We start from the raw sequence: 27,053 nt of genomic DNA on the forward strand, positions 1-27,053 counted from the left end.
GGAAGAGTTCTCTCAAGCCCAGTTCCTGATCTTCCTCCTAGGAGAATATACCTAGTATCTAGGGTCATTTTCCTTCTGCTCGAAGTAGATCTTTTGAAACTTTCCTTTAGTGATGTTCTCTGTTTTTATTTGTTTGAAAGTTTTATTTTGCTTTCGTTTTATTTATTTATTTATTTATTTATTTATTTATTTATTTAATTTGTCAGAGAGAGCACAAGCAGGGGGAGCGGCAGACATAGGGAGAAGCAGACTCCCCGATGAACAAGGAGCCTGATGTGGGGCTCAATCCCAGGACCCTGGGATCATGACCTGAGCCAAAGGCAGACGCTTAACCGACTGAGCCACCCAGGCGTCCCTCATTCTTTTTTTTTTTTTAAGATTTATTTATTTATTTGGTGGGAGGCAGGGAGAGAGCACAAGTGGGAGGGGTAGGGAGAGGGAGAGAGAATCTCAAGCAGACTCCGTGCTGAGCGCAAAACCCGAAGTGGGGCTCACTCAATCTCATGACCCTGAGATCATGACCTGAGCCAAAACCAAGAGCAGGACATTTAACCTACCACACCACCCAGGCACCTCTATTTTGCTTTCATTCTTAAAATAGTTTAACTGGGTATCCATTCCAGGTTGATTATTGTTTTACTCTCAGCACATTGGAAACATCTCCCACAGTCTTCTGGCTTCCATTTTTACTGTTAAAATGTAATTGATTAGTCTAGTCACTGTTCTTTAGCAGGTGATCTTTTCTTATCCCTGGTTGCTTTGAAGATCTTCTTGTCTTGGATGTTCTGCAGTTTATCTTCATGTACTTATTCTTCAACTATCCCAAATAGATCTAGAGATGCAAAGTAATTGCAGTCAAAAGCGCAACAGTTCCACAAAACCTCACGAGCTGATAAAAATGTATACGAAAAAACACAAACAAACACAATCCTAAGAGTCGAGATAATCCTGAAAACAAAGTGGGAGGACTTTCTACATGACACATTAAAACGTATTATAAAGCTGTAGTAATTAAGACACTGTAGTATATTGGCACAGATAAATAGGGCGCAGAAACAAACCCAAGCATATTTGGAAACTTCCTTTTTTGCAGACTTGGCATAGCAGATCACTGTGAAATAGACGGACTATTCAATATATGTTTCTGGGATGATTGTAGATGTAGATGGAAAAAATGGAATTAAATCCCTATTGCACCACACATAAAAATCAATTCCAGGTAGATTAAAATGCTCACATGTATAAGGCAAAACTGTAACACATTTGGAAGACAATATAGAGAATATTTTCTGAAGTTGGGATGGGGAATAATTTGGGTAAATAAGACATAAGGAAAAAAAGAACATAAAGGTTCCCATAAAGGGCAAGATGGATAAAATCAACAAAATTAAATTAAATTTTAAGAACTTCTGTTCTTAAGATCCTTGACAGAGAATAGAAAGCCGACTTCAGGGACGCCTGGGTGGCTCAGTCAGTTAAGCGTCTGCCTTCAGCTCAGGTCATGATCCCAGGGTCCTGGGATCCAGCCCCATGTCAGGCTCCCTGCTCAGCGGGGAGCCTGCTTCTCCCTCTCCCACTGCCGCTCCCCCTGCTTGTGTTCTCTCTCTCTTTCTGTCAAATAAATAAATAAAATCTTAAAAAAAAAAAAAAAGAAAGCTGACTTCAAACTGAGAAGATATATTTACAATACATAAAACCAGTAAACTATTGATAACCATGATATATAAAGAACATCTGTACATTAATTTTTTTTAACGAGTAAAACATATGCAAGGCCATTTCATAGAAGAGCACTCACAAGTGATCTCTCTCAACCACTCCTGGCGGAAGTTTAAATTGGTGAGATTACCACCAACAGTTGTTACCTAGTGAACTTGAAAAGGTACCACATGCCCTATGCCCTGAAAATTCCACTCCCACCTATGCGGCCTGGAGAAACTCTTGCTCAGGGGCACCAGCTATATGGACAAGACTGAACAAATGGAGGTATAGTTGTATTCATACCGAACACAACAGAGTAGAGAAAAATGAACCAGCTGTAGCTGCATGCATTCAGTGGACAAACCTCAGAACCATAAAGCTGAGTGAAAGGAGCAAAATCAGAACATACCATATGTCTCCATTTATATTATATTCACAAACAGGTAACACTCAACAATAGATTGTTTAGGAATATGTACACACAGGATAATTATAAGGAAAAGGAAGGAAATTATTAGCACAGATTAGTGCTTTCATCTGGAAAAGAGAAGGGAGCACAATGAGGGGCACATGCAGGCTTCTAACAGTGTCCGGTCTTGTTCTTCAGCTGAACAAATAATAGTATTTTATTTTTAGCAGGCTATGGAAGACTCTCGTATGTATGATATACTTCACAATAAAACATATTTCAAAGGAATTATGGGAAAGCTAAATTCTTATTTTTCATAGTGAGAAATCAATAGAAAATGCCTAAAACAGGAAAATCAAAAAGTAGCAATAGAAACACCTTCCCTAGGTTTATGGATGTGAACGTCAAGGCTAAAAGAATTCAGTATGGTTGTCGCTGGAGAACAAGACATGGGAAGGAGGAATGAGGACTTGGCTGCTTTTTATAACAAGTCTTATAAAACTATTTGACTCTTTAAACACTGCACTATATAACCGGTTAAAATAAAAGTGAAGTTTAGGGAGCCTGGGTGGCTCAGTCAGTTAAGCGTCCGACTTTTGATTTCGGCTCAAGTCATGATCTCAGGGTCATGAGATCGAGCCCCGCGCTGGGAGGGGAGCCTGCTTGAGATTCTCTCTCTCCCTTTCCCTTGGCCCCTCCCCCATCGTCCTTTCTAAATGAATGAATGAATGAATAAATAAAGAAACAAATAAATGGCAGCATTTGATACCTAGAGCAGTCAAATGCACAGAGACAGAAAACAGAAGGTTGGTTTCCAGGGGCTGGTGGGGGCAACCAAGGAATTAATGTTTCACTGGGACAGTTTTGTTGAGGAAGATGAAGAAATTCTGGAGGTGGACAGAACTGAGGGTCGCACAACAATGTGAACATACTTGATGCTGCTAAACTGTACACTTAAAAATGACAAAGTGGTCAATTTAACGTGATGCCTATGTTACCCCACAAAAAAGGTGCGATTTGAGCTGAGTTAGGTAAAGATACGAAGGAGTTAACTAGCCAAAGCAGGCGTGGAGGTTGCAGGAAATCTGATTCTTGCCCTGAATCCCTCTTCATTAAAGGTATTAATTCCCACTTTGTTTGGGGACCTCCCTGAGGGTCTCCAGAGACGGCATGAGGTGCTCCAATATTTACAAATAAAACCCCCAAACTAAATTATGTTTGATTTCCAAAAGTCCCCTTTGGGTGTTTAATGGAAATAAATATATCAAATGTAATTTTAAAACACAGAGAAACAAGAGTGTCATCATTCACATTACAAAAGGATTCTTTGATTAACAAGAGGATTTACCATAGTTTCTTTTTTTTTTTTTTTTTTTATTTATTTGAGACAGAGAGAATGAGAGACAGAGAGTATGAGAGGCGCCCCTACCATAGTTTCTTAACATAGCCAGCTCCCCCCACGACACTCAAAATGTGATTTAATTAACAAAAAACAGGCTTATCCCACCTTCCAGAAATATGCCAGACAGGGAGTAATGAAAATCCAAGAAAACGGGTGCCTGGGTGGCTCAGTTGGTTAAGCGACTGCCTTTGGCTCAGGTCATGATCCTGGAGTCCCTGGATCGAGTCCCACATCGGGCTCCCTGCTCGGCAGGGAGTCTGCTTCTCCCTCTGACCCTCCCCCCTCTCATGTGCTCTCTCTCATTCTCTCTCTCTCAAATAAATAAATAAAATCTTTAAAAAAAAAAAAAAGAAAGAAAATCCAAGAAAACAATAACCCACCAAAAGGTGGTTAATGCTGCTCTGGAGTTTCCAAATCCACTTTATCGTTCAAAATCCCACACTGCGGCCACCCCCCAGGGGAAGCCATAGCCAACCAACCATATCTTCAATTTAGCTGATCATGCCTTGTGCCTCCCTCCGCCATCACACACTGTAGATTCTGCTTGTTTGCAAGCATCAGTCTAACCATCAAACAATCCCCCTGTGGGCTGGGGCTGTGTCATCTTCACCCATGTGACCCAGGATCCCCGCATACAGCCCAGATCACTGCCCACGACCTACCTACCTATTGATCGATTTGCTGATCCCCTCATTCCAGTGACTGCCCAAAGTTTGGGGAGATTGGGGAGCTTGGGGAGCCTGCCTCCTAGGCCTTCACCCCTGCCTCCCAAACCTTTGCTCTGTTCTGCTCCCATTTTTAGTTACTGGACCCACAGCCAGAGACCTCACTTGGTGTCATCCTTAAGGGCAGCTTTCCAATACCAGGGTCTTGCCTTCCCCACCTCCCCGGACTGGTGTCCATCCCCAAACCTAGGCCAAGCCGTTGGTGACAGCTTCTTCGGCCATCCTCTGCTACATGGCTGCCTTCAGCTGGGCACCCAGCTGGCCTCCTCCCAACTGCACTATACCCCCTCTCTTCCCCACTGGTCCAGCCACCCACCAGGGGAACTCTGAGCTCCTGCCTGCTTCCACCTAGTCTCTACAGGGCCAAGGGTTTGCATGGTGACATGCTCTGGCTCCCAGCCCATAGTTCTCACCACCCTGTGGCTGAGGGCCTGGCCACCAGAACCCAGCTAATGACCACTGTGAGGTGCCCAAGAGCCTGTCCCCAGCAACACGGAGGGTTGGCCGCCACCACCCAAGAAGCCACTTCTTACTCTTTGGAGGAAGGGTGTCTGCAGGCCAAGGGGTGCAGCTAACCAGGACCAGCCCCTGGGACTGGAGAGCTACCTATACATACATACACCTATATATGGAGCTTATGAAGTCCTGACCACATGGAAGAAAGGGAATGTGACCCAGGCACTGTCCCTGTCGAGGGACGGCACAATCTTTCTGGAAAGGGCCAATAATAAATAATAATAGGTTTGGGGACCACAAGGTACGATAGAGCAAGAGTTCCCACTGAATTGTCTTTTTTACATTTATTTTTTTTTTAAGATTTTATTTATTTATTTGACAGAGACACAGCGAGAGAGGGAACACAAGCAGAGGGAGTGGGAGAGGGAGAAGCAGGCTCCCCGCCGAGCAAAGAGCCCGATGCGGGGCTCGATCCCAGGACCCTGAGATCATGACCTGAGCCGAAGGCAGTCACTTAACCAACTGAGCCACCCAGGCGTCCCTGTCTTTTTTACATTTAAAAATATAGCTCATTGGGGCACCTGGGTGGCTCAGTCGGTTGTGTGTCCAACTCGATTTCCGCTCAGGTGGTGATCTCGGGGTCATAGCATCAAGCCCCATGTAGGGCTCTGTGATCAGCAGGGAATCGGCTTGAGGATTATCTCTCTCCCTCTGCCCCACCCCCACACTCTCACACTCTCTCTCTCTCTAAAATAGATAAATAAATCTTTTAAAAAATAAAAATATAGCTCAAGTAAATCAGAGACAGATGTTAGAAGCATTCCAATCAATCCAATGATCTCCAAAATCAGACATTCACTCCTATTGGGGGTGAAGGAAGAAATTATTAAGATGTCTGTGTACTTTTTTTTTTTTTAAGATGTCTGTGTACTTTTATCTCACCCTTTTTTTATTTCAATTTTTGTTTGTGTTTTAAAATTACATAATGAGTACAATGGTATTTGCAAAAAATTTACAAATAGGTAATGATGTATGTTGAGTGTGACATGTTAACAGTTTTTTCATTATAGGGGTGCAGGATGAAAAACCATCTGAAGAATGCTGGCCTAATGCTCAGGGACTGATTTATTTTGAAAAAAGCCTCACACTCTCATGCTTTTGTTTCGAAAAGTGCTTCTCCTCTCACATTGTGTCAGATGGCAAAATCTGAGTTTTTAATTGAAATTTATTTAAATCAATGTTGACAGATATTGAAGAATTTCACTATCTTTGAAATCAATGTATTATGGGGGAGGAAAAGCTATTTTTTTTGAGCACTGCTATGATCAAGGTTCTCTTTTGGGAATCTGATGTCTGGTGGGGATTTTAATCTTTGCTGTTCCTTTTTATCACAAAGAGTCAAAACCTTCTTCCTCTGACGGGCCGCTGGGATCAAGAATTTTAAAACGAATGCTTGGGTCCATGTGAACTTCGGGCTCTCTTTGACTGACATACAGTCTCTTCTACCATAACAGACTTTTGCACAATAGGACTGCAGGCGAGGGGTGGGAGGACTGCTTGCCAATGTAGCTTCTCACCTTATTTGGTTTCATCTAAACAGCAGTGTTTTTTGCATTTTGCCCCTATTTCGTAAAAATTAGTGGAAAATGTAATCTAAAATTATTAGTGCCTGTGATTAAATAATTGAGATAAACTTGATGCAGCGGAGCTAAAGATGGAGGTAGACATTCTGGAAGGAAATAGCCTCACTCGGACATTTGCTGGATCAACCCAGGTACGAGGTATTGATTATGGCAGGAGAAGAACAAAACTATGAAAGATGTTGTCAAGAACTGTGAACGCTTGAAGATTCTGCCATACCTTCAAGTCAATATGTTAGCTTGCCACTATTTCATAGTTGCTGGTGGAAGAAACAAAAATCCCAGGCCAGAGACAAAAGGACTTTGTTATTCATGGCAAAATCCAAATTTGTACCTTGGGCCCCATTTTCCACAAAGGGGGTCAGACAACACCTGCAAGGGCAATAGGCGGAATTACAGAAGAGGAACCGTGAGTGAAGGGAACCTGAAACCTCTTACGATTTCTATTCTTCTAACCTGGTATGATCTGGACACGCAGAAATGGAAGGGATCCATGGAGAATCATCTCCCTACTGATGTATAAAACGCTGGGGAGATGGCACTGGAAATTGGGTTTAAAACAGTAGTCCTCAGCCTCGGCTGTCCATTAGCAGCACCTGGGCAGATTTTTACAGAACCGAGGTCCAGAGATTGTTTTACCTGATCTGAGTTCACAAAAGCCCCCAGGTGATCCTCCTGTATGGGCAGGGTGGAGTCCACCTGTCCAAAAGATTATGAGGTGAGGAGTAATTAGTCGTACTTATGTTTAGTTCAGCACTTCCCAAACTTTGCTGGGTATATGAATGACCTGGGAATCATGTGCAATGCTGATTCTGATTCAGTAGGTCAGAGCAAGGCCAAAGATGCTGACAAGCTCCCCGGTGTAGCCTGATATTGGCATTCAACTCTGAGTAGAAAGGTTCTGGCTCGCTGGGAATACACTTCTCATCACAATCTGTCTACTGCTAGACTTTCACACTTTAGGCTTTATGTCCATACGCGTTCGGGAATTTATCACATACGAAAGGAGAAGGCAGCCTGCCTCTAGAAGTGGGTCTTGCAATAAGAATAAAGCCTATCCTTCCTCGGGACCACAGAAAGATTCTGGGTGTTGAGATCATGAGAAACTGTTTGACAGACACCTGAAAAACGGAGATTTAGAACACAGCAGGTAGGACGCCTGGGTGGCTCAGTCAGTTAAGTGTTTGCCTTCGGCTCAGGTCATGATCCAAGGATCCTGGGAACAAGCCCCACATCGGGCTCCCGGCTCAGCGGGAAGCCTGCTTCTCCCTCTGCCTGCCACTTCCCCAGCTTGTGCGCTCTCTCTCTCTCTGACAAATAAATAAATAAAATCTTTAAAAAAAAGAACACAGGGCAGGCCATTAAATCCTAAGCAACAACTTCACTGTGAACCTTATGTTGCTCATATATTGATGAAGGTAACAGTTAGGAAAGGGTCCACAAATTCGGATCCAAGTGTCAGAGAAATAAAAAGTAAAAACCTGATATTGCTGGAGCAAAAGCCCCATCATGTTTGAGCAACTCAGGAAAACATTGATCAACTTGTTATTATTTCTCTTCCTACTGGGAGTAAGGGAAATATCTATGGACTGCCTTTTCCTAATCTCCTGGTTTCATTCCGTTCTTTTTTTTTTTTTTAAGATTATTTATTGAAGAGAGAGAGAGCATTGGGGGAGGGGAAAAGAGAGGTGGGGAAAGAGTCTCAAGCAGACTCCATGCTGCGCATGGAACCCCACACGGGGCTTGATCTCAAGACCCCAAGATCATGACCCAAGCAGAAACCAAGAGTCAGACATTTAACCGACTATACTCCCCAGGCGCCCCTCCTGGTTTCATTTCTGAAGGTCATGATGCCACTGGCCTCTGAGACTTCGGAGCGGGCATCTACATCCTTCCGCCACCCTGTAGTCCTGGCAAGGAGGGGAAACACCCTCTCCCAGGGCCAGTGCTATGCCTTACCAGGCCTTCCCCAACCTAGCAACGTGTCCACTATCCACCTTGATCAAATATCTTTCCGGCTCCACAAGTCCCTCACTTATTTTCCAGAGCAAATGGAAGGTCCCTAGACCGGCCAGGCACCAGGGAGCCTGAGGACACAGAGAAACATGCCCCTTAAGTACTGATCCTACCGATGGCCCTGGGGCAAGAGGGAGGGAGGGAAGAAGATCTGGTGCGTTCTTCTTTGACATGCCTCCTTAACAAGTTAATACCTGTCCACCAACAGCTGCCTCTGAAAGAGCTTTAGAGATACCACTTCACAATGTGACATAGGTCATCAGCCTTCCTTTCCACTGGGCCTGGCGTCTCTGAGTTTTCTAACAGAGCTGTGCTGAAATTGGAGCAGAAGGGCTTTGCTTTCTCTGACCTCTGTGTTTCCCACATCCATCAGAAAAGCACAATGCCATGGCAATGTATTCAAGAGCTGAGGAAGGCAGACGGCCTCAGACAGTTAACGAAGTAGAAAGAAGACACCGGCTGCTTCTAGATCAGACATGAAGCTGATACCACCAGAGGTATTCAGTCAATGTATCTTTATGAGGCACCAGCCTATGCTCAGATGCTGGGGGTCTGAAATAAAGAAAACCTTGGCTCTGCCCTTGAGAAAATTATAAGCCCCAAATTCAAGTGAATGGTTTCCGAAGGTTAGTCCAAGTTGTTTAAATACTCAAGAAAAATAAATATATCTATTTGCTTGTTGAGAGAAGGGGACATTTTGTCATCCAAATTTTGAGAGGCTAACAGTTAAAGGTGGGGTTTGGTGGTTCTCTGGGTCGTCTAATCCCTATGAAAGGGCGTTAAGGCCTAAAGGATGGAAATAGTGTTTGGGGTTCATTCCAGATGTTTCATAAGAAGTAAAACATTAATTCATTAATTCCAAGTTCTCCCTGGATGGCAATCTTGGGCTCAGGCACAGGAAGGGCAGGCCCACAGGAACCACACAAAACACCCCTCAATTGTGGTCATCATCGGCCAGCAGTGGCAGCCAGAGAGGGAGACCTGGCCTCCTATTTCCTCCCTACATCCCCTCTCATCACTGCAAAACTGGAAACAAAGGTTCCAGGAGCCAGGCGGATGACATAGGGCTGTGAGACCAGAGGGGCTGGAGGAACTCTGTGCATTTTAAAGGTATTCAAATTGCTTCCTGAGCAACAACCTATGAGACTGGTCTTGAAAATCTGCTTCATCATTTCCATCTGTGTATGTTTGGGCATGCTACTTCACCTCTTTAAAACTCGGATTCCTCATCAGTCAAGCAGGGATAGTAGTAATAGCCATCCTGCATATATCACCCGGTGGTTGTGATAATTTAATTATCCAATATCTATAAAAGCATTTTAAAACTATAAATCATTACAAAAATGCAAGCAATGTGACCAGTATCAAGTCTTTCTTATCTCTGAAGGTTTAATTTATGCTCTCTCTTAGAACTTAGGCACATGCATTCCAAGCTGTTTTCCAGAATTCCACCAATTGGTTGGGAAAAGTACCCTTTTCCTGCTGCCCTAACTTGTTGAGAGTATGGCTTATGCAATTGTTAACTCGCTGCCCCTGCAGCAAATCAAATCAACAAATATTTACTAGCTGCTGAGCTCGACCTTGCAGGAGATACAAAAAAATAATTAATTAATTAATCAATCAATCAATCACACAAAACCATGAGATTCACTTTTTTCATTAAAGGAGCAAGTTGCCCAGCTACACCACAGTACCCATACATCGTAGAGGAGGAAAAAACTGTGCTCTCTGGATGCCCCCAGTACACCTGGAGCTTTACTTCAAATACAAGAAACAGCTGGTGCTCATGATTTAAGGCTCAATACAAATAGTAGAGTGGATTTATTTTACAAGCTGTCTGGTTTGGCAAAAGTCCAGAATTCGTCAAACAGAAAGATAAGGATGATGATGACAATATAAATGATTCTTCATAGTTGGTCCTAGTAGTGACATAAAAGAAGGGCAACCTCCGTAGGACGTTCCAGGGCTGGAACATACCCTCAACTTCACTCGCAAGAAATTTACAGTGGGGTCTTCCCGGCACCTGTAAAAATCAGAGGTGACGCCATAGACTTGACATGGTTGTTCGTGAAAGCTGGACCTGTGAAGGCTTCAGGCAATAATCCTTTGTATTAACCCAGTAAAGGGGCATCAATATCTATTTAACATGGGAAAGCTCCCAGAGAAAGAACCCCAATATTTCAAAACCCAAATAATACTAAAAATGACTTAGCATCCAACGAGCGCTTTTCTGTGAACTGTTGAGATCTTTGTCATTAAGCCTCATGAAAAATCTAAAGGAATTTAGGGGAAATGCCAATCATCTGATTCATAAATGGATGTCCACCTCTTGGTGAGAATAATGATTCAAGCTAACACACACTGAGAACTGCTGCTGCCGGATAAGGTGCTTCATACTTTAATACATCAGCTTCCTGAATACTCTTGAGACACTATTCTAAATACTACCATTATTCTCATTTTAAATGAGGAAACTGGACCTCCCAGAGATTCCATCAAGGCCCGAGGACACATGGCCAAGTGAAGGAGCTGGGCTATCCTAACGCTCCTCACCCTCTGTAACCCAGAAGACAGAAGTGGATGTGGTCTGTGTGTCAGTCCCCAGGTGGCTGCAGTTCCATGGGTGGCTCTGGTTTCAAGTGGGCAGCACAGAGGTGACAGCTAGTCCCATCAACAGCCATGGACTATATCCCTCATCCTCAGCCATGTCACCGAGGTCTTCTTTTGGACCCCCACAAGACTGGGTGTAAGACTTGGGGATGGCTCAACAAACCCCACTCCACCCCCAGTACTGCAAAGAAAGAACTCAAAATACTTTTTTCCATTATCAATGGACTGTCCTTTTTCCATCCTCATTGTTGTCCTTAATAGTGGAAAATTCCATAGAGACTCATTTGATGAGGCACGAAAGCCTTCCAAGCTTAAGTGTGTTTCAGAAATTTAAGTTGTGCCCACGAATGTTTATGGCTCAAGTTTTCTCTTTCTCGGTGGGGTCTTCACTTAGAGAACAGAAAATATTAATTACTTGTCTCAGGCAAGAGACACACTGCTCTTGAGATTTTCCACCTGTAAAATGTGGATGATAACACCTAGCCTACATTTTTCATACGGTTTGGGGAGTACAAAAAGGATACAAAGAAGAGAGTTAAGAAAAATTTTATACCACAAGCCCAAACCCCGTCTTCTCTAACTTTCCCAATCAAGAGGCCCCACCACCATACATCTCTCTCCTTCCAGCAGCCACTTTTCTGTTATTTATGGCAGCTCTCATTAACCAAATTAAAATTTTTAAGTACTTCCTGTCTCTCCAACGACAATGAAATTCCATGCAAGAAGGAATTTTGTCTTCTTGTTTGCCAGCGCCTTGCCAGCATCTAAAACTGTCGCTGGCACACTAGACACTCAATAAATGCATATTGAATAGGAAAACATTTTTGTGTTAAAATCTCCACCTTTATAAACATTTTTAAAACTGGATTTCAGGTCCATAGAAATAGATTAATCATAATCCTTGGCTAATGGCATGCTCATCATTGATCCATGCATGGCCCTCTTTTATGATTTATTTAGCTATTGAATTAGGGTTTGTTTTTTTCTACATTAGGTAAAAATACCTGAAAAAAACCAGAACCTGAATCTAACCATAGGGCCCTGGCCCCTATCTCATCCCCCGCCTCTCCCCATCCAAGGTAATCATCACTCAGAATGCCAGGCTCTTCACTTCCTGTTGTCTTAAGTCCATTTCCCTAGAAGCAGAGCTTGAGATGAGATTCTTGTTTAGGTGATTTTCTTTGAAGGAATTCTCAGGAGAAGGGGAGTTTGGGAAGCAGGACAGGATGGCGGCGGTGGGGGGGAAGCTAAGGAAGGATGTGGAATCAGCTGGAAAATGTATTCAGAGTTCTGGAGCCCACACTGCACCACAGTGTGACCCTACGTTGAGGCAAAAGATTAGCTGTTTGTGCCCCCAAGTTAGTCAGTCATTGGCTGACATTTGGGGAGGTGATATAGGGAAAACAAGTACATAGCTTCCTGTGTGAGTCAGCCCCTATTTGGCTAACAGCAATTCTCCAGAGAGGGAGGGAGCCTTGAGCTGTTGGCAGCCAACACTCATAGCAGCTGGGAATCGGTACACTTGAACAGGAAAAGGGGTCTGAGCATGTATCCTATCTTCTTCCCTTTCTCTACAATTTTATCAAATTTTGTATGTCTTCCTGAAAAGGAATTATTACTTGCATTTTGTTCAGTTATTTGGAACTTTCTAGAAAGAAAATCATACTAAATTTTCTTCTGTGTATAATATTTCAGTATGTGAAAATACTTTATTCACCCATTCTCCCACTGGTGGACTTGCTAGTTGTTTTTAGGTTTTTGCTATTATGTACAGCGTTGCTGTGAACATTCTCATTATGTCTCCTGTTGTATATGTGCGAGAATTTCTTGGGTTTATGCCTGGGGTAGAATACCTGGACCATAAGGTGTGAACTTCAGAAGGTAATGCCAAACTATTTTCCAAAGTGGTTTTACGAATTCATATGCCCACCGATAATAGAGATCCTATCATCCACCTCCTCTCCAACATTTTGATTTTTGTAAATTGAAAGAGTATAAAATGGCATCTCATTGCAGTCTTGACTCATAAGTCCTCGATCAAATACACCTGTTTCCTCTTCTGTGAAATGCTTGCTCACAGCTTTTGTCCATTTTCTCTTGGTTCTTTGTGCTTATTGATCTGTAGGAGTTCTTCATATGCCCTTTGTTGTGTGTATATGAATATAGTGAACATCTTCTAGTTTATAACTTTACTCCTCACTTCCTTTATGTGTCTTTTACCGAACAGAAGCTCTTAATTTGATTATAGTCACAGGTATTCTCTTTATGGCTTTTTATGTATTGTTGAAGAACTCTTTCCCTCAAGGGATCTAAAGGACACTCTCAGTCTTGGGGGTGAGGAGTCTACACATAGAGCCAGGTTACAGGCCAGGCCTCCTGGGGCATTGCCTGGTCCAAGGCAACCCTGACTAGCCAGCACCAGTGACCAACTGGCTGGCTCACAGGTGTGTTCTGGTTATAGAATTGGATATATCATGCTATTAGAGCTGGATACCATTAAAAATTCTAATCATAGACTGTAATTAACTTTCCTTGCTCTGACGCCCTGCTCACTAAACAACCTTCTGATTATAATTTGGCTTCCCCATGTATCTTGCCTACAGGGAGAGAATGTACTGTGCAGACCGACGTGAGGATCCAATCCACTAAACAGTTACATGCCATGATGTAAATGAATAAATCCGTATTCTGATTTTATCATCTGCCTCATCTGAGCTCTGTGGGCGTGAGTCAGCATCCCCGAGTCTAATCAACGTGGACACTGAGACTATCAAGCTCCTGAGCTGAAAAACTAAGAACTAGACCCAGGACCAGAGTGCAATCACCAAGGTAACACTGTGCCCTGGAGGCCCCTGGGCCTGACGGGGAGAAGGCCCTCCTACATGTCATGCGATACAGACAGGGATTAAAATTGACTTTTGACATTAGAAAGAGCTGCATACTCAAAACCATGGCTTGGTTCCATTCAGGTGAAGGTGAAGAATAGGAGATGATCGTGAGACTCATATTGAATATTTATTTATTGGCTTATGAGCACACACCAGATGCCGCACAAATCCTAGGCAGGAGGATAAGATTTACAGACATGTTTGAAAAAAGGAAAAAAAGGGGGGCGGGGCAGATGGTATGTGCTGAGGAGGAATGGAACAAGAGAAGCCTGACTGATGAATCCTTGCTCCACCTTGACGCTCATGGTCCAGGATGCGAAATAGAAGTTGTCTTTAAAGACCAAAAGAAAAGCCAGGAGAAGGAAACACAAGGTACACCAGACTGCAAACAGGAATGTGCCAGGGCAGTGAGATTATCCAGGCCAGAGGAGTGATTTAGGACCCATAGGGTGAGGGCAAGATCTTTGAAGTGAGTTCAAAAGGCAAAATAGAGGTGAGCCCATTAGAACAGATGGGGATAATTTAGCAATCCTATTAGATCACCACTTCATTAAGGGTTCCTGGGTGAGCAGTACCTATGGTGACACAGATCCCCTTCTGGGACCCCAGTTACAATGTGTAAAAAGGGAAGAACGTGATCAAAACTGTCGCATCTGGGAATTTGGGGCCCAGTGATGAGAAGTGACCCACTATTTCATATTCAGACCCCAAACAAAAACCAAAAAAAAAAAAAAAAGGGAAGATGGCCTCTGATAACCCTACAAGATTTATTTTTCAAAGACAAATATGTTCAAGGAGTGCGATAAATGAAAGGAAGTTCTATGTCACCTCTGAGACTGATCTCAAAGACAGGCACTGTCGCCCACAGTGTCTCCCTTGGGGCCCCAGCAGAGCAAGGTCACCAGCCTGGCTAGATTGGACAAGGCCAGGGAACCATCTTAGATGTCTTTTTTGTTCTAAAAATGAGGTAGAGCCGTGCCACCCAGTACGGAATGATGCTAAGTGTGGCCTGCCCAACCAATTATGTGAAAGGAAGGGCACACAAAGGGCTCAGGAAATAGCAGGACCGAAGCACAGCAGGGTGGCAAGAGCGCCTCTCTGAGATGCACCACCAGCATGCATGAACTTCAAGGATGAGGGCTGGGGAGGGGCTGACCTGTGCCCCCCACAAAACCAGAGGGCTCTGAGTCACACATGGAAGAACAAGCTCCCTTTAATCGTGGCTTCAGCGAGCACGCATACACGGGGGGAAATAACTGGAGACTGAGTGGGGCTCCTCATCTAGTAGAGGTTGTCCCGCACATGCTCCATGATGGTCTTCAGGCCCAACCAGGTCTCCTCTGCAGTGGGGATGATCTGGTTGGCTGGCAGGAGGAAGCCATAGTGCCCTGTATCTCTCAACTCAAACGTGAATGCATACTTGATGCCATTATCATACGCCCAGTCAATGCTGCTCCCGCTAGCTGGATCTGTAAGTCAGAAAAGAAAGCACCTTGGAACCCCAGTTCCTTTCAGGGTTAGATGAGTGGGCCTCAGGAGTTCTGCCTGCCTGTGGTTCCTGAGGGATGTAGAATTCTTTCTGAAGGTCATCAGGCCACCAACACACAAACACTGGCCTGATCCATATGTCTCAGGCTGTCCTATACGACGAACGTCTTCATTCATCACAAACCAAGAGATTTTAAATCTTCGTGCCCACCTTGTCACTAACTCACTGTGCAGACTCCTTCTGGTCACTCAAAATCAATCTTCACAGAGTGTGACAGGTAGCCTCCAAAACAGCCCCAATGATCCTTGTCTCCTGGTCTTCACATCCTTGGGTAGTCCCCTCTGACACTGAGTGGGGCTGCCCTGACCTGGGTAACTAACAGGAGATTGCAGAAATGATGGTGTGTGACCTTCAAGGCTAGATCATAAATACTATGGCTTCCACCTTGCTCTCTCTTGGATCATTTGATCTGGGGAAAGCCATGTGTCAGAGTGTGTGGACGGTGAGAGAGTGTCCTATAGACAGGTCTTGGTGGTAAAGATTGGAGGCCTCCTGCCGGTACTCAGCACCTGAGTGAGCCACCTGAGGAGCAGACCCCTCCAGCCCAGTCAAGCCTTTAAAGGACTCTAGCCCTGGAAGACACCTTGACTGCAATCTTGGGTGAGGCCCTGAGCCAGAGCCACCCAGCTAAGCCATTTTTGAATTCCTACCCCAGGGAAACAGTGGAAGAAAATAAATGTTTATTATTTTAAGCTGCTAAGTTTTAGGATAACTTTTTACATAGCAAGGGATAACTGATACACAGAGAGAACGAAGCACAGCCCTTGGGACTTCCCTTTGCCAAAAGGCTGGGGAAAAGAAAGAGGCCCATTTTCCTGCTTCTTCCCAGCCAAACTCTACTAGAGCAGAAACTGGCTAAAAGTGCAAAGTGTGGATGACACTGAATAATAAAATAGTGATGTCAATAGCAGCTATCATTTATTGAACATCTCCCATGAGCCGGTCATCTATATTGGAAAGTTTACATTTATGACCTCATTAATCTTCAAAAATCCAGTGAGGTGGGTATCACTGTCCTTGTTTTTCAGAGGAGGAAATCCAGGCTCAGAATGAGGAATTTATCTAAGGAAATATTGACGGAAAATGGCAGGACTGGAATTGAAACCCAAGGCCATCTGCTGAAAAAAAGCCCATGCTTCCCTCAACCTCCTTCCAGTCCATTTAGTATAGTACATGTCTGTTAAATGAAAACACAGGTCCTTTTGTTTTTCCATCATTCTCGAGGGTTGTTTCTCATGATACCACTTGTGATTTTTCTAGAGATGCTGCTTCTACTGTGATGACACGCCCCCTGAGGTTATGAAACAGGCTCTCCTATAGTCTCTGAAATCCTTCCTCCTCTACCCTGAGAAAATGCTGAATAAAAAACAGATGATGGTACCAGAAGTTTCTAGAGGTTGTTTATATGGTAAGCTCAAGTATTTCAGAACACATATTAAATTCAGGAAGGAGGCAAGAAGTCCTCTGCAGAGCAAAGTGATCAAGTGCATGCACTTCACTTTATTTGGGTCCCTGCTCAAAGTCTATCTACTCTTTTCTTTTAAGATTTTATTTATTTATTTGAGAGAAAGAGATCACGAGTGGGAGTGAGGGGCAGAGGGAGAGGGAGAAGCAGACTCCCCCCTGAGCATGGAGCCCAATGTGGGGCTCGATCCCAGGACCCCGAGATGCGGGGCTAGATCATGCCCTGAGCCAAAGGCAGACACTTAGCCAACTGAGCCACCCAGGTGCCCCAGTCTATCTAGTCTTTTAACATTAATGGGAACATAAGATTAAAAACACACTGTATTTTGGGCTCCTCGCTCAGCAGAGAGTCTGCTTCTCCCTCTGCCTCTGCGCCTCCCCGCCTTGTGCTCACTCTCTCATGCGCTCTCTCTCTGTCAAATAAATAAATAAAATCCTTTAAAAAATAATAAGATAAATTAAAAATTTAAAAATGTAAATAAATATTTAAATAAATATTTAAATAAATAAAATAAAAACCACACTATATTTTTCAATTAACATTTAAAGATTATTCCCTATTAGCACATACAGACATACCTCATTCATTTAAGGGGGGCACACTGTTTCATTGTGTGCCTGCACCAAATGTGTTTTATGTGTACTGTACTGATGGACATTTAGGTGCTCACCAGGCTTCTATGACTATAAACAATGCTGTCATGAACATCCTTCTTACTCACAATCTATCCACGAGTCAAATGAGCCCAAAGAACTTGTGTCCCAGCCTTTAGTAGTGAAGAGAAGGGGAGAAGGTTCCTAGAGGCAGGTGGCCTAAAAGCAGTACAGTCTGACCAGGGGAAGGAAACATGAAAACTCTAAAAACGCAGACACAAGAATTAAAGAAGCAAAATGGGCTTGGGGCTGTCCAGCACAGGGATTGAAAATACAATATGGCACAGAAGGCCTTCAGGACATTACAACTGATGTTCAGAAAGCCATTCCGTCATGAAGAAAGGAGCTTAAATCCCTTGTACATGCTCTGTTTAAAAAGGCAAGAAAGTGTGAAATTTATTTGAGAATTATTTTCAGCTAAAATGGTTAATCTAAGAAAAGGTCTGGCACTTGAAGGGACAAATGTTGACTATTCATGTAGCACATGCAATAACCCATGGGATCGGAGTGTTATTATACAAAAATTGACTACATTTTTGGAAAGCAAGGAGGGCAGGCAAAGCCTTTAAACAATACAGAAGATGTGCTCTTGAAAGACTTAGGAAATAACTATGTCTTTTGGACAGCGCTCAGGAGAGCCTTCCTCCTCTTGTTCTGGAGGAATCCGATGAGTATCTCTTGATTTTGGCATAGCATATGCTGGGAAGAATGTGTTTGATGTGGGATTACAAGGCCATCCTTTAAACTGGTGTTTGACCCAAAAGCCAGGACTGTGGTGACCCACAAAGCTCTTTTGAGAGGGCCTCGTCAAAGGACTCCTACCAAGTCTCTTCACCTCTCTGCAGTCCTAAACTCAGTTCTCACTAATTAAGCAGAGGATGGAGAAACTCTCCTGATGTGTTTCTTCTCTGAGGAGTTCCCATTTAACAACACTAATAATAATCAACCATGAATAATTAATGGATGGTTGCTGCAATTAAGCCACACAAACACCAACATCAGGCTAATTGCTTTATGCAGCAAGGTGGCATATGAAACACAGACAAGAGTGCTGAGGTCGGAGTACAGAGGAGAACCCAGGAGGGGGGATGGAGAAACTTCCCAGAAGAGGAAGACTGAAGGGAACAGCTAGCCGAGGGTGGAGCAATTGGATGGGAGAGTTACAGTATGGAAGAGGACAGAAATATCAGCGAGTTTGCAGGGGGTCTGAGGGTGGACCAACCTTTAAAGCTAGTGCCCTTCTTTTCCCCTCTAGTGTCTCTAACAGTTGTTCGTATTTTTATTTCCCATTGATAGCTAGACTCTCAGAGAATGATAATATTCTTCAATTTGATCTTTAAGTTTAAAGCTCAGGCTCACGGAATGAGGGAACTGGAAGGATCTCAGTAGGAACAGAGTGAAATGCTCAGATGAAACACGTCAGTGAGAAACCAAAACAAAGGTATTTCCTCAAAATGAGGCTGAAGCTGTAGGTAATGAGCCTGAAGACCATCTCAGGTTTGGAGTCTTGGTAGTTTGTTTGGTGGTTTGTTTGTTTGTTTTTGGCTTGATGCTAACCATTGCAAAGAAGACCCCAGCTCCCGGCATGCTGTGCTCCACCACGTGGTCATTTCTGATGGGAAAGTGAGGGAATCTCTTCCAGCCCCACTCCCGCCACCTCGGTCTGCCTCTCCAAAAGTGGGTTTCCTTTGAAAATGGAATGATGGGCCTGAGGAATTTTTGATAAACTATGACAGGATCTTTCATGGACTAGAAGGGACACAGACTCTAGCACACTAGAAGGACTAAGCTCACCACGGGCACATGACAGATAGCATGACCGTGGTGGTGGTACTGATGAAGATGACCCCCTACAGCAGCCATCATCCCATAAGCTTGACGCAAATTCAGTCTATCGCCAACAACAAAAATAATCAGGCTACAACATAGTAAGTCTAACTTGCGGCTCTTCTCCCAATTTATTGCAGGTTTCCCCTCCAAGCATTTTCTGAATAACTAAGACAGAGAGTACTTACAGACAGTGGTGCAGATAGGACCCACTTGGTACGTAGTGCCCGACAGGGAAGCCAGAGCTTTGGCCGCACACCTCGCCACCTTGTCCTAGGAGGGGGAACCAGTGGAGTGAGAAAGAATGGATCCCACAGCCTGACATCCCTCAGCTGTTCTGCACTGCAATGGTGTAGAAGATTCTCGGCCCTTCCCTCAAGTTTCCCTTCCAGTCTCCTTCTTTTCCATCCAGCCAGAGCCGAAGCCTGAGACATGAGATGTGGAGGGCTGCTCACCAACCCAATCTAGTAAATACACCACCATCTTCACCCATCCTGAGGGACGGGAATGTCATGTTCATGAACATGTGGGAAGGCCAAGTATGTTCCAGAGAAAACCTTCTAAGAGTTGGGTATTCCCAGAGTGGAGGTGGAGACAGGGCCACCATATATGGATGTGCCTATGCCTGTCTGAGACCAGAATCTAGCCCACACCTAGCATGAGCCCTGCATCTGCTGGGAGGTTTAGAGGCTAGCTGTGGCCCTGGGCAGGGGGGCGCTCTCGAGCTGACCAGCACAGAGGGAGAAGCCTGCAGTCACCCTACAGATGCCAGCCCTGCTCATCAGTCCACCCTAAGTGCCTGTTCACATCCTAGGGCGAGTCATTATATGCAACGCAGAGCACCCCTAGGCTGTAGCCTGCACCCTACTTAAACTCTACCTTGACCGGAATGAGGAGCCCCTCCCCCTTACCCACCACAGGGCCACCCACAGTTCTTGGCAAGCAGTGGGTCCGTCATACATTTTGGTCAGAAAAACAATTGAGAAGGAAAGGCAGGGGTCAGGCGCGGTTCTTGAAACTCACAGCAAACACAGAAACAAGAAGAACGGTCTTCTTCCTGTCCCCAGTAGGTCTGTGGCACATTCCAAAGGGCAGGGAGAGAGACCAGGCCCTTAATGAAATAAGTCCAGGCTCCCGGACTTTCCCTATAAGCTGTAGAAGGACTACTGTGGCAGCACCCCGGGGTCAAGCAGGCCCAGGTCTAGGTGGAAGGTGTCCCATCACTCACCAGTTCATCAGCATCTGGGGCCTTCTTGACCGTGTACCCATATGGATACATCAGCAGCTGTGAGTAGCTGTGCAAGTCGATGAAGCATTTGAAATTCCCATGTTCTTGGATGAAATCTACCACTGACTTCACCTCCACTTCCGAGTTGGCATGGTGTCCGTGGTATACTTCAGAGCAAGGGTTGTCACTGGCTCCCTCTCCTATGGGGGGAGTGGCCCAAGCAGAAACATGAACCCATAGGCAAGAACACAGAAATGCAGGACACTCAACCCGGAGGAAGGGCAGAAGGGGCTGGCCGTGAACAGGTCAATGTGAGGAGCCCCCCAGGAGCCTAGTCCGCAATATGTGTTGCGTGGCGGGGGGCACAGATGTGGGAGGGTACTGGATCTGCCACAGCTGAGGAGGAAAAACTGGAAGGACTCCTTTAAATGGATAGAGTTGACCTTGTATTGCATCACTAACAGTTGTCATAAATAATTCATATCATACTTGACAGTGAGTTGTAATTAATAAGTATTCTAGATAATTAATATGAATACCAATTAATAATGAAAATGACTCCATTTATTCTGGTGTCAACTCATTCTCTTGGTTCAGATCTTAATGGCCAAGTGCTGCCAAAAATAATCTATTGTTGTGGCTAAAGCCTCACATTTGACAGGTATTTAGAAATATTGCCTTCTCTTCTACTTCACGACATAGCTCCCTGAGGTACTTGGCATGTGTGTAAAACCACCCCACTTGTGGGAAGATCTGACTTAACTTTGATGCCCTCGGTTCCCACATTTCTATCAGCTCCTTTCCCACAGGCCCATGATTCTCCCCGCCACGGTGTATGTGGCAGGCAAGTGTGCAAGTGCAAGAAATACGTTGAGGACAGGACATCAGCACAGCTGTGGAAGAGCCAGAGAGAGCACTACTGGGTTCTGGAGCTGCAAGGTGAGGCTCGATTCTAACTCTTGACCACATGCTCCTGAGACTGTCTCTGAGCTTCGACTGTCTCCTTTCAGATAACAAAACTCACTCACTGGATCAGGCAAATAAATAAGTTAACACACAGGAAAATACCTGGCAGCCAGTGGGCACGACTGTAGGGATGACTTTTCAAGAGCTGGAACTCAGAATCCGGGTCTCGTAAGCCTCATGCCCTTTCCATGACACCAAAGGGCTGCGCGTCACACTGACGCATCTAGGGGTCAACTGCTAGAGTTGAGGCCTCACTATGTCCCACAATCTGGTCTGTTAGGGCAACGGTGCTAACCGCTCTCTTCCCAGTTACCACCAGGAGCCCTTCCACCCACCCAGTCACTCGCTCGGGAGAAACGGGGATGACCAGGGCACAGGGGGTGGATCTGTACATCTAAGACTAGAGCCGTTTTTAAAATAGTGTTCTGGGACGCCTGAGTGGCTCAGTCGGTTAAGCGTCTGCCAGGGTCCTGGGATGGAGCCCTGCGTTGGGCTCCTCGCTCAGCGGGGAGTCTGCTTCTCCCTTTGCCTGCCGCTCTGCCTACTGGTGCTCTCTCTCTCTGTCTCTCTGTCAAATAAATAAACAAAATCCTTAAAAAAATAAAAAGTGTTCTTTCAGGAGAACAAGAATTGCTGAGTCATTTCCTTTCAAAATTACCTAGCCCAAAAAATGCTGAAAAAGAAAACCAACCCGAGACAGAGTGTAAGGGATTGGCCCAAGTCTCTCAGTGAAGCAGGAATGGAGCCAGCCAGGGCCCTGTGGACCAGGCTCCCCGGGACAGCAGGGAGGGAGGGAAAACCATCTCCCCAGCCTACCTGCAAAACCAGCATTCCAATTTCTATTTGGATCAGCGCCAACGCAAGGGCTTCCAGGATTGTGGGACCGTGTCTTCCTCCACAGTCGGTTCTGAAAAGTCCACCAAGGAAGGAACAAGCATTCAGAGATGGTCAGGGCACAGGAGAAGTGAAGGTGTTCTCTGGGGCTCTATGATGGAGCAAGCTGCCTGCAGCTCTGCCTGGAGGATCATCGGGGCTCCGGTCCTCACGGACTGAGCAGTCTCCTCTTGTCTCCCGGAGAAAGGAGGCTCAGCCCTTCGGGCTCAGAAAGAAGGACGCCCCCAAAATGCCCCGATGCCCCTGATGCCACCTGAACCCACCGAATGATTTTTGGCTTTGGCAGAAGGAGGACAGACAGACATCGTATGCCCAAACGATCACTGGTGGGACAGGAAGTGCACAGCAGCTGTTTTATTCTTGCCTAAAAAACTCACCTGAATCCAATCAAACTTCAAGCTCTGACTACTAGTGAATAGGAAGGGAATACGGGGGTACAGGAACGAATGAAACACAACAAAGGAGCCATCAGCCAAATTGAGAACGTGAGACATTCTACAGGACAATTTACTCTGATTCTCCAACAAATGAATGACATTTTTAAAAGAGGTGTGTGTGGCAGGGGTGGGGGCGGGAAACTGCCATAGATCTGAAAAGGCTGCAGAACCACAACAACCAAATACGGGTGCAAACCTTATTTGAGTACTGATTTCAACAAACTGACTCAGAAGACATTTAAAAGATAACTGGGGGAATTAGATGATATTAAATAAATTCCATTAATTTTTTTTAAAGTGACAGCAGTGTATTGTTTGGGTTTTTTGTTGTTGTTGTTTTGTTTTAATTATCATCAACCAGAGATGCATACTAAAGAAATTTGGGGTAAAATAACCTGATGTCAGGGATGTGCTTTAAACAAAAGGAAAAAAAAAAATGTGTGGGAGGGGAAGAAATGAAAAGAAGATTGGTAAAGTGTTGGTAATTGTTCAAGATCCACGATAGGGAGTTCATTAGACTATTCTAAGAAAAAATATCCTCTGGTGACTCTCGGCTCAGGGAACGAGTGAAAAATGGGAGCCCAAGGAAGCCTGTAACATGCATGCATGTGGGAGTTCTCCCCACGTTCCTACAACTGTTCAGGTGCTACGGTGAGGAATTCAACAGACTCTTCTTAACTTCAAGCCCAGCTCATTCGGTATTACTCACTTGAGTTTGTGTGTACACATATCCGTCAGGATTGGCCACAGGCAACAAGAAAATATCCATTTTCTCCAAAATGGAGGTGATGGCTGGATCCTTGCCGTGATCAGATACAATCTAAGCAGAGAAAGGAAGCTTGTCAGCTATGCCATGGCCAGCTGGGGTGCCCAGTCTAAGCCCGTGTGTCTCCCCCAGATGCCCCCCTGCAGTCCCCTGCCACCCTCATAGACACAGCTCTCGGCAAAGCTCTTGGAGCGCCTCAAAACCTGGGGGAACATGGCATCATGATGCCATCAACTGCTACGAGGCTGGGCCTGCCTGGTTGACTCACTCCTTCCAGGGGGTGGCAACCAGGGAGGGAAGAGCCACACATTATCATAGTTTGGGGAAATCTGGGCCCCCATGCTAACGGGCGGGGAAAATAAATCCTGCACACACAGCACCCCTCCTCTCCCTAGTGCTGCCTTAAAGCAGACTCTCGGAGCGGGTGCAGGGGGGTGACATGGAGGCAGCATGAGGTCCCTGAGGGTCTGGAGGGCTAGGGTGGGTCTGACGGCAAAGTTCATCTGAGTTTTGCTGCTGAGAAGACTCTGCTCCCTTTCTGCGGGGCTGACTATGGGTCAGTGTTTCGGGGCCACCTCTGCAGCTCATTAGCTTGCTTGCTGCCATCAAGGGACTTTGTCATTTAGCCACAGTGGCTTGACCAAAGGGCTCTGACCTTTTGCTTCTCCAATCGGGAAAGGCCCCCCAGCCTACTGTGTCTGTGCAGAGTGCCTTCCCACCTCGTCCCCCCAGGCCCAGCCCCCTGGGGCCCTGCGGAGGCACCCTGGGCCCACCAGAATTCTCAGCTAATACCAGGCGACATGACCTTCCTCGCAGTCCAGATCGCCGTGGCCTGAGAGATCCACTCCCGGGAGTGGATGCCTGCGTTCAGCCAAATGGCCGGCCGCCGCCGCCTGCCTTCTGCGGTGCTGAACTGTGGGAGGACAAAGAGGCCAGAAAATGACCCTCCTGCCCATGTATCCACTCACCTCTCCTCTCCCCAGCTCACCCCTATTCATTTAATCCATTTAGGATAATTCAGAGACCAAATGTTCCTGAGGGCACCATCTATTTATCAGGCTTATCCGTGACGAAGGAGCTTAATTGGGTGGCAGGCCCAGCCGCAGCCCCGGGCCACTCGAGCCGCTCTGGGGTTGGAAGCAAATGGGAAGGGGAAACTATTGCTATTGTGCATGAGAATACCAGTGTGATCAGAGATAATATTACGTCTCTTGAAAGACCTCGAAGGGCATCCCAACAGAGAGAGACACAAGAGTGCAGGAACCAGCCTGTTCTAGTTGATGCAATAAATGAATTTGATTTTAAAAGGAGGAAGAGAGGGGCGCCTGGGTGGCTCAGTTGGTTAAGCGACTGCCTTCGGCTCAGGTCATGATCCTGGAGTCCCGGGATCGAGTCCCACATCGGGCTCCCTGCTTAGCAAGGAGTCTGCTTCTCCCTCTGACCCTCCTTTCTCTCATGCTCTCTGTCTCTCATTCTCTCTCTCTCAAATAAATAAAATCTTAAAAAAAAAAAAAAATTTAAGAAAAAAAAAAAAAGGAGGAAGAGAGAGGTTCACTATAGCTCTTTGCAAATGGCATTAAATGAATTCTGGCTCCTGCCTTATTTAAGGGTGGGGCCGGGCCACCTTGGGTCAAAGCATGGTGCGAATGAAGCCAGAGTCTCCATCAGGTTGGCAAATAATCTCAATTTATGTGGATTATTTTAGAGCGACCGGCTCAGTGGCAAATCTCCTCTGGCTGGTAATTCAAGCCACGAGCCTGGGTTCTTCAGGGCTTATATGAAGCTAAGGATCTGACAAATTCTTAGCACCTTCAGTTGTTCCGTGGTTCATATCTCCAAATTCCTTTTTATTCATTTGGCTGGATTATTTATGTAATTTATGTCCCTGCCATAAATTCTCTACCTCTTTTGCCAATATAGACCTGAATCTGTTAGAAATATCTAGAAATTAGGCTTTGTGCAGCCAAGGATCATAGGCTGGGCTTAAAATTACATCAACCCTAAAATTAGCTTCCTAGATCGCTTTTCCAATAAGTACCCCTAAAAGCAGAATAGAATTTGTAGAACTATCCCAATTTGACTTGCTTTTTAGAGGTAAGAATGAAGGCAAAAGATTGTGGCCCATCTGAGCGCTTTCTGGAAGGCTAACCGACCCACCCTACCCCCATCCCCACTACCCCTCACCCATCCACCACCACTACCCCACCCGGTTGATCCTGCCTTTCAGTCAAAACTTGCAATGGGATGGACTCCTTCTAAGTTCTAACTCCTTCCATGTTAGGCAAAAACAGGGGACTCTCAGTCACACCAAATTTGAACCTCAGTAGATGTCTCCCCACGTCCCTGAAGTCAAGGAGAGCCTAAAAACCTGCCTTCTTCAGAAGTCTGAGGGCTGGGTCCTGGACACAAGGGACCAGGAGCCTGAGTCCAGTCAGGCCTCTTGAAGAGCCTGGGGACTCACCTTTAGTACATACATGGGCCGGTTTTCAAACGAATGCCCAATCTTCACCCTGCTCGCCAACTCAGGAAAATCTCCGGCAATGCTGTCCATCTCACGGTAAATCTGAAGCATGAAAAGGTGAACTCAGGGGCATTTGAGAATTTTGTTCAGCTCTGGGTAGGTATCTGTGAACTTCATCTTACTGATCCCGATGACTTCTTCATTGATTTGATCAATGATTAGATCCAGCCCTGTGATCTCAGGGTTGACAGTATTATCGCCATGGAATACTTATTCTTGAAGAACTGCCTAAAGAGTCCTTTTCTACAACATTCTAGAGAATAACACATTTTATCTGTCCATAAAATTATAGGCCACTAAATGAGAGAGACTTGTGCACAGTGCAGTCCTTCACGCTGCACCAGACTGGATAATCAGCCATCGCCCCATTTAGCCAAGGTTCTTGAAAACGGTCTTCTCTAAACCTTTTCATCACTTCCTCCACCAGTGTTTTTTTAATTAGCATACACCCGATATATATATATATATATTTGTTTTATAATATACATATGCTATGTCTATTACATATATACAATACATTATGTATACCACTGGAATAATGTACCAAATATGTTATGTACATTATAAAACAAGAAAATAGAAGCAAAATGGTGGCATTAATAATAAATATAAACGTATGTGGGACGTAAATAGAAGTTGTAATAGTTTCTTCCTCCATCCCAGTGAAGCATCTTGCTCACACCCTGTAGTACAAGCACACCACTTCGGAGATTCCTCTAATGGCCTTAAGAGAAGGAGTGAAGAGCTGTAAATCATGGCTACAAATGCTTCCATTTGGTTTCAATTTCTAAAAAAACTTGATTTAAATAGAGTTCATCCATCTTAGTTGCTCAAAACTTCTGAGGGCAAAAGAAGGAAATAAAGAAATTTCTATTTAGATCTTAAAAGTGGAAGAGGGAG

The 27,053-nt window shown here is 45.0% G+C and overlaps 1 protein-coding gene across 3 annotated transcripts in view; it reads right to left on the bottom strand.

Annotated features, from left to right (window-relative positions):
- Window positions 1-359: 359 nt before the first annotated feature.
- Window positions 360-27,053, bottom strand: part of CPA4 (carboxypeptidase A4) — a 35,644-nt gene continuing 8,950 nt past the window's right edge. Inside the window, exons 5-11 of one of the 3 annotated variants that reach the window (XM_081800085.1) lie at window positions 26,094-26,195; window positions 24,438-24,545; window positions 23,576-23,686; window positions 22,352-22,442; window positions 20,570-20,769; window positions 19,530-19,614; window positions 360-832 (exon numbers count right to left, since the gene is read on the bottom strand). In XM_081800085.1, the coding sequence (XP_081656211.1) occupies window positions 807-832; window positions 19,530-19,614; window positions 20,570-20,769; window positions 22,352-22,442; window positions 23,576-23,686; window positions 24,438-24,545; window positions 26,094-26,195 (723 nt within the window). In that variant the 3' untranslated portion in view covers window positions 360-806. Of the gene's footprint in view, window positions 833-14,499; window positions 15,317-19,529; window positions 19,615-20,569; window positions 20,770-22,351; window positions 22,443-23,575; window positions 23,687-24,437; window positions 24,546-26,093; window positions 26,196-27,053 lie in introns of those variants that run through there. The other 2 variants (XM_081800083.1, XM_081800084.1) reach the window with 2 other exon arrangements.

Source organism: Leptonychotes weddellii, chromosome 12 (genome assembly GCF_054177405.1).
Source record: "Leptonychotes weddellii isolate Sample4059 chromosome 12, ASM5417740v2, whole genome shotgun sequence".
Taxonomy (NCBI): Eukaryota; Metazoa; Chordata; class Mammalia; order Carnivora; family Phocidae; genus Leptonychotes; species Leptonychotes weddellii.